General features: G+C 41.5%; 1 protein-coding gene across 17 annotated transcripts in view; it reads right to left on the bottom strand.

Annotated features, from left to right (window-relative positions):
- The window catches only part of ROBO2 (roundabout guidance receptor 2), a 1,466,835-nt gene that overhangs the window by 647,328 nt on the left and 807,248 nt on the right, over positions 1-12,259 (bottom strand). The window contains exon 1 of one of the 17 annotated variants that reach the window (XM_027549157.1): positions 9,127-9,968. The exons of 15 other annotated variants lie outside the window; for them this stretch is intronic. In XM_027549157.1, the coding sequence (XP_027404958.1) occupies positions 9,127-9,187 (61 nt within the window). In that variant the 5' untranslated portion in view covers positions 9,188-9,968. Of the gene's footprint in view, positions 1-9,126; positions 9,969-12,259 lie in introns of those variants that run through there. One more of the 17 variants, XM_027549580.1, reaches the window with a different exon arrangement.

Raw genomic sequence — 12,259 nt, 5'->3', positions numbered from 1 at the left:
TGTTACACTTAAACTAGACTCCATGCCTTTGCCCTAGACCACCTTTGTCATCTCCACGCCATTCCTTCTGTTACTCCTTTTGTTGGAATGCAATTTTCAATCTTTCCATCTATTAAAACTCCACTATTTCTCTAAAACCCATGTTAAGGGACCCATTTGGTGTGGACCCTTCCCACAGCTGGAAATCATCTATTCTTTCCCTGGGTTTCCAGACTATGCTGTGTGTTTCTTCAACTGTCCCCCGCCCCCAATTACCAGATACTACTTTTGTTTTAACAACTTGAATGTTTGTTACCCTCTCTACTAAAGAGTTATCTCCTTGAAGGTGGGAACTACTTAACTTCATTATGCTCCTCACAATGTCCTCAGTAAGGCACTTTGTTTATTAATAGGTGCTAAGAAAGCACGTGCTGAATCAAATGAAAAACCTCAAGATATTTTAAGCTAACTTCCTTGTTGACATGTTTAGAAAACAGCTGATCATTTTCACTTAGAAGACCCTGGAACTCTCGTTAAGGAATTCCAGGGTTGAGAAGCCAGAAAGAATCTTTCAAGAAAAGTATGGTATAATGATAAAAAGATGTCTCTGGACTCTAGCTTCAGTTTTACCACTAAGCATCAATAGCCTTGTGACAAGGTACATAAAAACTCTGAGCTTTAGTTCTCCATCCAGTGAAAGAGTTGAGATGTCATCATCCTGTGATTTACATTTAGTATTGCTGAAGTCACTGCTAAAAGTGACAAGTTCAGTTTGGGTTAATTTCACTTGTAAAACTTTACAGGGCAACAGAAGAAGGCAATCACTGAAGGGATTAGAAATTAGGACTGTTGGGAATTTAAAGCATATTATCATATAAAACTTGTTTCACTACAAACCTCACATCTAAGTTGTAAAAGGCCATTCAACATTTTCTTTCTGTGAGTGAATTAAAAGAATATATGTACCTCATACATGGCCAGTGGCAACATAAAATCATATAGCTGCAGTGGAAAACAGTCCTGCAGTTCCTCAAGAGGGTAAACAGAATTTTCATATGACCCAGCCATTCTACTCCAGGTATACACCCAAGTGAAATTAAAGCATGTGTGCACACAAAGATTAATACACAACTGTTCACAGCAACAATCTTTATAACAAATTTTTATTCCCAAAGTGGAAATGACCAATGTCCATGAACTAATAATTCAAAAGATAAAGGATATGGAATACTATTCAGCAATAAAAAAGAATGAGGTCCTGATATACAACATAGATGACCCTTGAAAACATGAGATGAAGGGACAGTAACCAGTCACAAAAGATCCTATATCATATAATTCTATTTACATGTAATTCCCCAAATAGACAAAGCTATAGAAACAGAAAGAAGACTAATTTCTTCCTAGGGCTAGGGGAGGGGTGGCAGATAAGAAGCAGGCTACAGAGCTTCTTTTCTTGGATAACAAAAAAGTTCCAAAATTAGATTGTAGACCTTTGGGTCAGGAAGATCCCCTGAAGAAGAAAATGGCAACCCAGTTTATCTCAGTTTAGTATTAGTGATGGAAAACAAGGCTCTAGCAGGAAGATTACAACAGTAGGCAGGGTAGGATAATACTAATTGCTGCAGATATTTTAATCTTCCTCTTCTTTTTCAATATGAGAGGTATATAATTGGAGTATTCTTTTGAATTCTATCCCTGAACTAAACTTTTGTTGTTGTTGCTAATGCTTAAATAAAAAGTTGACCTAAATATGAAGAAAAGTCTCAACTTCTGGGCCAGATATCATCAAAATCAGTCAACATTCCTTGGTCAGATCACAGCGTGTGTGGTCCTAATAGGAACATTAGAATCATTTGAAGGAGTGCCTTATCAAAATATACACATGACTCAACAGTGTGCTAACACACAGCAGTGTTAGTGTGGGGATTCGGAGTGGCCATGTAAGCCACCATGGTAGAAAAGCAAAGAAAACTGTAAATTCTATATATCCTGCCAGGTAAAAAGTGGAATATTAAATTTCATCTGAAATCATGATGCCATTAATGTCAAAATATGCATGTTTGAGAACTCTGTCTCTAGAGAGACAGAATGAGAGAGATACATAGAAATACACACCCCCAAATAAATAAATAAACCTAATTCAAATGGTAACTATTTCCTGTGTCGGCTAGGGCATGCAAATAAACATTTCAAAAGCACTCCATAAGCACCTTTTCATTGATTCAACAAATAATTGAGTCTACGATCTGTCATCTTGTGCTCCAGCTAAAGGAGGAACACAGGCAAAGATAAGAGACAAAGCTAAGTCCATGCCCTGGAAGCTCAGTGGCAACAGCAGACACTAAACACACTAACATATGCATACAGCAAAAAGCTTCTAAAATGTAGGTGATTTCCCTTGAGAACAGAAAGCAGCTTGGTTTACTATCTAATGTAGTCATGACAAGGCTTCCCTCCAGGCCAAAAGTTAGGCAGATTTCCTTATGGCCCATTCTAAAATACTCTGGTTTCCATGCTCAGGGCTCCTGAGCTGTGGGGCCAATCCGTCTTGTGTGCATCATCTACCTGGGCCCCATGGCCTTGTCCCTGAGGGTTTTCAAGGGAAAGGTAAACCTATACAGACATGAAGTCATGCCCCTTGATGTGGTGTGACTAACAAAGGCCACCATCTGAGTCTCAGGATACTCATGTGCTTTGCCTGCATTCATAAAGTTGTAGCAGTCTAACTTCTTAGCTCGCAAGTATGGTAAAATGTAGGTCCCTTCAAGGTTGTTTATACAAATGAATGTGCGAGCGTGCACACAGACATATAGACACACACACACTTTAAGGATGTGATAAGGGATAAGAATGAAATTAAGATAGGTAAGAGGGTAGCCCAATAGTGTTTTAAGGGAAGCAGTTTTAGATAAGGTAGTCCATGTACATACATGAAGAGGTGATATTAGATAAAGTATAAAGTGAAACTGTTAGTCGCTCAGTCGTGTCAGACTCTTTGCAACCCCATGGATTGTAGCCCATCAGGCTCCTCTATTCATGAATTTCTTCAGGCAAAAATACTGGGGTGGGTACCATACCTGCTACAGGGGATATTCCTGACCCAGGGATGGAACCCAGGTCTCCTGCACTGCAGGCAGATTCTTTACCATCTGAACAACCAGGGAAACCTGATATAGGATAGGGATTCATTAAATCAACTGAAAGACTCAATCATGCAAAGATCTAAGGAAGCATATCTCAGGCAGAAGAAAGAACACATGCAAAAGCCCTGAGTCAGGAATAAAACACCAAAAACACAAGTCTTAAACCTAGGTTCCAGCAGGGAGTGTGAAAAGAGGAGGTCAGAGAGGCAAGGAGGGACCTGAGTTTGAACAATCCTGTACACTATTGTAGAGTTCTCAGTGGAAGCCATTAAAAGCTTCTGAGCAATGAGCTGCCATCATCTTATTTACATGCTTTTAAAAGGTCTCTGTGGCTACCAGGTGAAGAATTAACTGCATAGGGGAAAGATGTGGGGATAAGAAGAACAGGCATGGAGGCAGGATGACCATTTATCAGGCTACCCCAATAGTCCAGGTTTTGACCGAGATGGTGGTAGCTGAATTAGTAAGAAACATTTGGAATCTAATTATTTGAAAATGCAATCAAAACAGTAAGGTGAATTAATGGATGCATACAGGAAGGGAGAAATAAATGGTAACCAAGTACAGCAAAATAGTGGTAGACTCTAGGTGGGAATGTAAGTGTTCACTGTACCATCTTTCAGCTTTGTTATATATTTGAAAATGCTTATATCAAAATGTTGGAGAAAAATCACAAATACACACATAATTGTAGGTATCAGGGTATATATTCCAAGGGGTTTACTAGTAAATCGGATATTGAGCTATGCTCCTTCTGCTGCTGCTGCTAGGTCACTTCAGTCCTGTCCGACTCTGTGCAACCCCAAAGACGGCAGCCCACCAGGCTCCCCCATCTCTGGGATTCTCCAGATAAGAACACTGGAGTAGGTTGCCATTTCCTTCTCCAATTCATGAAAGTGAAAAATCAAAGTGAAGTTGCTCAGTCGTGTCTGACTCCTAGTGACCCCTTGGACTGAAGCCTACCAGGCTCCTCCATCCATGGGATTTTCCAGGCAAGAGTACTGGAATGGGTTGCCATTGCCTTCTTCTATGGGCTATGAGAACAAATAAAAAATGATTTCTAGTATTGGATCATGAAAACCTCTGTGAATGGTGATGCCATTTGCTGAGCTGGAGATGACTGGAAAGAGGAGTAAATTCTATCCTGGGCTTGAGTTTGATATATTCATTTTTTAAATTATTTTATTGAGGTATAATCGCTATATCCCATTATATTAGTTTCAGATGTACAATACAATGATTTGCTATTTATATACACTGGGAAGTGATCAGCCCAACAAATTGGTTACCATTCGAGTTTGATATATTCGTATTAGATACTAAGCAAAGATGTCATGTGGTCAGCTGGATATGTCAAGTAATATATTGACACTGGAGATACAAAGGTATATAGAAGAGCCAAGTTCTAGTCTCATGGAACCAATATTCTTCCCACACATGATAAGGGTAATTTGAAAGGTATCAGCATAAAGGATTTAAAATCTATGTGACCAAATGAAAGATATTAAGTACTAGGTGCAAACAGAGCAAAAGAAGAAAACACTAAGGATTGAATTCTAGATAATGTCAATATTGTTTTGAGTTTAAGACAGGTTTTGGGGGTTGAATATGCTACACTTCTAGCTTCCAAGGTGGTACAGTCATTAAGAATCCACCTATAAATGAAGGAGATGCAGGTTCAATTCCTGCATAAGGAAGATCCCCTGGAGTGGGAAATGAGAACCCACTCCAGTATTCTTGCATGGAAAATCCCATGGAGAGAGGATCCTGCTGGGCTCCAGTCCATGGGGTCACAAAGAGTCAGACATGACTGAGCATGCACACATAAGCATACACACAATACACTCTAGATACTATATTAAGATTTCTACTATGCTGAAACATTGTAAGAGTTTATGGAAATTTCCCCTTAAAATATTTTGTCATCATCCATTCATGCTTTATTCAATAATTTAAAAGAAGAAAATCATTATCAATATCAATGTATTTGATTTAGGTTGACAGGTCTATACCTGGAAACACTTTAAGAAACATAACAACACTCCTCTTTGAAAACAAATATATAAAATAGCACTTCATAACTTTCTGGTTGAACTACTATCTGTAGACTTCTGTCTGCCAAAACTGGAAAAGGAACCACATAAGTTTGCATAAAGCTATACAGGACGGTAAAAGAAAACTTATGTCAAGGTCCCAACTGGGTATGTCCAAACTTAAAATATTATTAACATAATCTCCTTTAAATGCAGATTTTCTAAACTGTTATTCAAGAAACACTATCACCTATTTTCCTAACTCGTCAAATGTTTCTATGATTCCTGCCACTGGATCCAAAAAAGAAAAAGGAGGAGGGGAAGGAAGAAATGAAGGAGGAAGAAATGATGGAGGGAAACAGGAGGAGCAAGAGAGAGAGAGCTAGGAGAAGTAAGTAAAAGAGAATGTTTTCTTCTAACTCTTCATGAACCAAATTGCACAAAGGAAGTAAATAAATGTCTCTTATAGACTGCAGGAACTGTTGGAGCAGATGTTAAGTGGACACAAAGAGTCAGACATGAAGAAGCTACACACAGAAGCTCCTTTCATTACTATATATGTACCCAAATGGAAACACTGTCCTTGGACACCCATATTTTTATTAGCAAGGATGCTGTTTTATATAGGTTGCTCAAGGATGTCATGGCCAGAATTGTTCTTTTTGTATAATCATAACCTTTTTTCCTTTGAGATATTCTTTTTTTTATGTTTTAAGAAACCCTTTTGGTTTATGGTCCACATGTTGTCTAGAATCAAAGGTTATTCAAACAAAGCCAATTCAAATGTGATATTAGTGCATAGCTGCACAAAGAAATTTCAGGTTACTTATAGGCAATTTAAGTACTGAAATGGACTACATATGGCTAGGATAATGAGCCCATTACCGAAAGAAGCACTTTAGCAAAATGCATAAACCTATATGAGATTATACATCTGCACGACACACACAGATCATCTTTATCTCCCCAAATATCACATGAGCCATTTTCATTTTAGAATAGTTAAGGACAAGAAACTATTTTTATTTTAAAAACATAATTTTCACCAGTACTCAAAAATTATCAAATTGACACAATGTATGGAATATGGATGTAATCAAACAGTCTTGTGATGGTTCCTATTAGTTCCCTGTAAACGATTACAAAACCATATTTCTGTATTTAAAAATACAGAAAATCTGGAGAACAAAGGCTAAACTCAATACATATTCACATACATAACCACAAAAGAAAAATCTGCATCTGGTTAATTAATCTGCCTTGAATGACAGTCTTTATTTATGTCCCGATATAAAAGTTTGTCTGTAGTCCTCAACTAACTTAATTTTTATTCTCTGTGGGTTCCTACAGACATAAGATACGGAAAAATCATAATATTTGCACATAACTTCCATGAGGATGCAAAAGTCTAACATTTTTCATATACCATAAAAATGCACATATAAATAACCCACCAAGCAAATTTCAATGCAAATCTATGTATCATTTGTCACTGAATAAAATTAATTTCTGTGTCTACCACAAGGAAAGTCAGTATATCTTTGAAATGGTGCAAGCTTCTCTAAATTTGAAATTCATGGGGAGAATAAGCACATGCTTGTAAGACGGATAATAAGTAAACAGAAATCATAGAGCCCTGGAAAAGTCAGAAAGCTTAGAGATCCTACAAACCAACCCCCTCATTATACATGTGAACATGCAATCCCAGTGTGCTGAAACAGCCTAGAGGGCAGTGTTGTCTACATCCCAAATTTTCAACAATCCCCATGGAGGGGCTGTCATCATTCAAGAGTAAATCAAAGGCAATCCAATGTCAAATGTATGACTTATGTACTAATTCAATAAGTGTACACAGTTTCCACTGCCTTGGACATAGTAGATGCTAAATGGAAAAACTAGTTTCACACACACAACAATTTACTATTACCTTTTCAACTCCTCCACCCTGGGCATTTTTCACAACATTACCATGAATTTTGCTGCACAATTATGAGACAAACACCAACTACCCCCTGTAATCTATATTATTAAGTCAGAACAAAGGTCCTAGGTGTATGTATGGGGCTGGAAGGACAAGGTGGGGGGAACAAGGAAGGAAATAAGGGAGAGAAATAGGGTGGGGGCTAGGACAGTAGGGAGGGCGGGGAGGGGAGAAATGATGTCTTGCTACTGCTGTTCCAGCAAACTGGCTAATTGCATTTGTTTCATATATCTCCAAACACCCTGGTACATTAATTACATTCTGTAACACCAAGCTCTTCGGATTCCCTCTGTCACTTCCACTGAGCAATTTAATTGTATTCCTCCTAGCTACACAATGACTCCAAAAAAAAAAAAAGCCTTGGTGATAATTCTATAGTCTAATATATAGGTTATACATGTATTTCTGGTATTGAAATATACAAATTCAGGCTTTTGAGGATATATTATCCAAAAAGTTATATCAAAGTCTTCTTATGATGATAATCAAGACACCTGGGTCAAATCTGTAAACCTTTTAGTTCTGGTCATGTAAGTCTACTACCAAGGTAAATGTATTGAAGAAAATGTCTGGTGAATGATTAGATATGATTACAGATATTATCATGGTATAATCCAAAGTGATTAATTCCTATGCATCTACAACTTAGAAGGGAAAAAAAAAAAAAAGGCAGTGTGTCCACATGAATGCCTTGCCTACTATCGCTGGGGGGCATAGGTACTCCTGTAGTCCAGGTTAGAAAACAGCCACTTGACAGTAAGCAAACTCATCTGTATTGCCTTATGTTTATAGACAGGCTTCCTTTTTGAGTCTGATACATAGCGCTCTGGACAGCAGCAGCAGCTGCCAGAAACAAAGTTAGCTTCTACAGGCGAGCAAAAATAGTCAGTGTCCCAAATAATGACTTCGTCCACCATGCAAATTCTGGAAGAAAGTTGATGTAGCAACAAGATACTATGATGGCTCAAGTATCTGGGCCAATACACGTCAGATTTTTTATACGTACAGTCACTAAAAATCTAAAGTATGACAATCCACACAGGCAGGCAAAAAATATCATGCTCTAATCTCTTTTAGACCAGTTCTGTCCAGCGATGTGAAAATTAAAGTCGCTAGAAGGTGAATACCAAATGTTCTTTTGACATTCTTCTTTGGAACAAACAGAAAGAGCGCCTTAATGATTACTTCCACTCCTCATTCAAAAGAGCTACAAAAAAGGATTTTGCAATCCTCCCACAGGAAACTGACATCCTGTGAAACTATCCCAGGAAACCAAATCTGAACAAAAGACAGGAGAAGCGGAGAGAGAATGCTGTCTGCTTGACAGACTGACTCAACCTAGAGGGAGACACCAAGAGCACCTGTTTCAGATCCCCATTGTGTTTGCCACTGGGGACTGATTTGAGTGTTCTGAGCCCCAGGGCCAGCCCACAGCTTCTGCTTCCCCCTTCCTGGAGCCTCGCCCAGTCTTACTTTTGACAGTTTTCTCCCTATGATCTAAATCTTCATTCTGCTATCCCCCTAAGAGAACACTTACCAACACACAGGTGATACACATTGATTCGAGTTACTTGTATCTCAAATTCCTAACCCACTGAACCTTCATGGGGTGTCTATGACTTACTAAGAATCTCTAAACCAAAGTTCAGATAGAAGAACAAACCAACCCCAAAGGGAGAGCAAGCCCCAGACTATTAGACTGGTTAAAGAGACTTACTTTCATATTTCTTTTTTCTAACAAAACTGAGAGCCCATCATTTATTACCCAACTCGTTAATTAATTAATTACAACAATAGGTGAGTCCTAACACGTTCCACTTGCAGCAGTTTATAAACAAAAGACTTAAAACCTCTGCTCCCGCAAAGCTCCCATGCCTGGCCAAAAGGGACCGACAGATATAATGTCATTTTTATTTACAGTCCACATCCGACTCAGAAAGAAATGTTTCTGGGGGGTGAGGAACAAGATAAAAGCATTTTAACTTACCATCAACCCGAACATATAAAAATCCACAGAGCAGTAGTTGTGTAAACATCAGCCGACTCATTTTGACATATTAAAAAGGATCCAGATTGCTTAAGAAACCAATCCCAGAGAGCAAAAAGTACAAAAATAAGTATCAAAAAAAGAGGTAGGTCCAAAGTTTAGACTCTTCGTAGATGCTAATTAAAGTCGAGAAGAGCAAATGGCAAGATCAGAAGGGGAGAGTGGCGAGGTGTTGAGGGGCGCACATTTGGATCCATCCAAATTAACCGAGGGCGCGTCAAAGGCTGCTGTATTTCCACACTCTGGCTTCCTAAATTCCCACGAATTCAGCCCAGCCGGAGGGGTTATTCAAGTGTGTCTAACCCTCTCTCCTCAGGCTCCATGGCAATCCAAAGCCAAGTTCTTTCTTCAGAAGTCAAGAAGATGAAGGGGGGTCGGGGAAGGAAAAAGACCTAATTCCTAGAAAGTGTTCCACAAACTTGCCAGCGCACTGCCGAAAAAAAACATTGGCCTGCCCACTGGTTTCCTTTCCCCCGGCGTCCGTCTCAGTAGCCGCTCCACGTCCCGAGTTTTTTCACTTAACTTCCATAATAAGGATGTGTCAGAGCACCACTTTGCAGGCGGGCCGACTTGGCCAGCCTCTCCTCCGCCACCTCGTTGCCTCCCCCACCTCTCGCGTTTCCAAAAGAGAGGCAAAGGGAAATCTGGACGAGTCGGGTGGAGAATCCGAACTCCTACGTGGTGGGGCGGCGGGGAGAGAGGAGAGGAAGCAGCGAGGGAGGGGAGGGGCAGGGCTGGGGCTGCAGCCACCCCCCGCGGTGCCGCCTCCGAGCGCCCGCGAGCCCTGGCGGCGGCGGGCGGGAGCCGAGCGGGGCGGGTGAGCCCCGGGAGCCCAGGCGCGGGAGAGCGAAGGAGCAAGCGCGCGGTCCAGCCGCCCGCCGGGATCCAGCCGCCAGTCCCCCTGGTCCGGCCTCCGCTCCTCCCAGGGCCCCGCAGCAGAGCGTCCGCCTCCTCCTGCAGCTGCCGCGGGTGGAAGGACTTAGAGGAGGGAAGGCGAGGAGGCGGGAGGGGAGGGGAGGAATGAAAGCTGCTTGGAGTCCGCCCGGGGGAGGGGAGGGGGCGCGGGTGATGAGGGGGTGCTCCGAGCCTGCACCTTCACACTCCGCCACCCGCCTGCACAGGGGGACGGCCGCCCGCTGGGCAAAGGGCCAGGGAAAGCTGGAAAGCCCAGAGTCCTAGCGGGACGGAAATTAACAAATTCGGAGCCGAGGCCACCGGTCCACTCCTTCCCCTTCCCTGCGCCGCCCCGTCTCCCCGTCCTTCCCGCCTCGGGAGGGGATAGGTGGGCTCTAGCCGCCTGCTCCTCGCCGCGTCCGGTTTAATGGGCAGGTAATTTTCTCGGTGAGTGATTTCATGGAAGCGCTTCCTAGTTATTCATCCCTCCAGTATGCCGGAGATGCACGCGCTTTCTGGAAAAAGATCATCCTCCCGGACCTAGGGCGCAGCCTCATTACCGGTTAAAATCACACAAACATTCACTGTTCACCTTTTAGCAGAATGAGAAGCTGAGCGGGAGGGAGGAAAGGAAAGGTAACAATATAACCACCTTTTGGAGCGGAAAGGTTGTGTGGGGGTGCTCTCTCCGTCGTTAAAAAGGCGCAAAAAAGAAACCGGGTGTGGGGCGGGTGGGGGTCGTACAGAAATCTGTAGTCTCTCCTGACCTGTTTTAGCCAAGATCTACGACCCTCTGAGGAATCCCCGGGGGAGGGGGAAGGGTAATATTCCCTCTTCTGTTTGTTACTCAGTTGCTTTATGACCCCTCAAAGATGAGTTTGACGTGGGATGGTGGGATGCTAGGGAGTTCAGCAGAAAACGCCTGGGATGGAAAGAAGAGAGGGGATCAGGGGGACGGGGGCGGTACCCGAAGTCCTCACCCTCCAGGGACTATTACCTCTGAAAGGAAATTCGGAAAATACAGTATCAGGGAAAGCTGAAAACCCAACTGAGCTAACGAAGCTCAAAAACAGCCGAATTCCAGCTCAGAGATGAGAAAATCCTGAAAATTAACGTAGAACCCACCAAGTGAATGCCATTCAGGACCGGAATGATTAAGGCAGGCCACGTTAGATCAAAGAGGCCCTAGTGTCTGCGGAGCCGCCGGTGTGGCCGTGTGGGCCAGCCCACGTGTGATCAGAGGCTCGCTGGTAAGCTGTTTGATGCTTGTTCGGATGATTACAAGGCGGGTGATACGAACTCACGCAGGTTCCCGAGTCGAGTTAAAAGCTGGATGGTGAATCTTTAGTTCCCTCTACTGGAAAACATTAGAAAAGATTCTGTCTGTCTGTGGCCTTGTGAAGCAGTTTGAAGAGCCTTTGTTTGGTGGTACATTTGGGGTTTGCCACTCAAGTTAGCTTTCCCTTGCCTATTATGGATGTGAAAGTATGTATTTCAAAAAAAAAAAAAAAATGACCACTGACACTCAAGTAATTTGGAGAGTTTTTATGGCATCTCTGCATGCTTGAAAATTATGGTAATGAAATAGTCTTGCAAAAGAATAAAACAAGCCACTTTTCTTGTGAAGCATTAAAAGTAATTTCAGCACACTTTTGATATACATTATTTAGTTGCTTTTTTTTTTTTTTAAAGTGCATTAGTGTGCTAAAGTTAAATCACTTGAATTTTCACAGTAACGATTCTGAATGTATTATTCTTTTAGCTCTCTATGAAAAAAAAAGGGTGGGGATGGGAGAGGAAAACGTCTAGACAAGTTAGCATGCTTTCCCCAAAGGGCCAAGTCTAACTTAAATGATATGGTCATGGGAATCCTCAAAATTCATTGGATTAATATTTCTCTTATCTGTTGTTAATATTTCCAAATAATTGATAACTTAAAATTTTTCATTTTAAACATTCTGACTAGATTTAAAGTCAGGAATTAAAAAGTCTACTTCATTCCTCCAAATAATGTACCACCACCACCACCACCCATCCCCAATCTCTATCAGGAGTCAAATTTCCTTTCTGTTATTGTTTAGTTGCTAAGTCCAACTCTTGCAACTCCATGTACAGTAGCCTACCAGGCTCCCCTGTCCATGGGATTCTCCAGGCAAGAATACTGGAGTGAATTGCCATT

This window comes from Bos indicus x Bos taurus, chromosome 1 (genome assembly GCF_003369695.1).
Source record: "Bos indicus x Bos taurus breed Angus x Brahman F1 hybrid chromosome 1, Bos_hybrid_MaternalHap_v2.0, whole genome shotgun sequence".
In the NCBI taxonomy this organism is placed as follows: Eukaryota; Metazoa; Chordata; class Mammalia; order Artiodactyla; family Bovidae; genus Bos; species Bos indicus x Bos taurus.
This window is presented reverse-complemented; position numbering and strand designations above follow the sequence as displayed.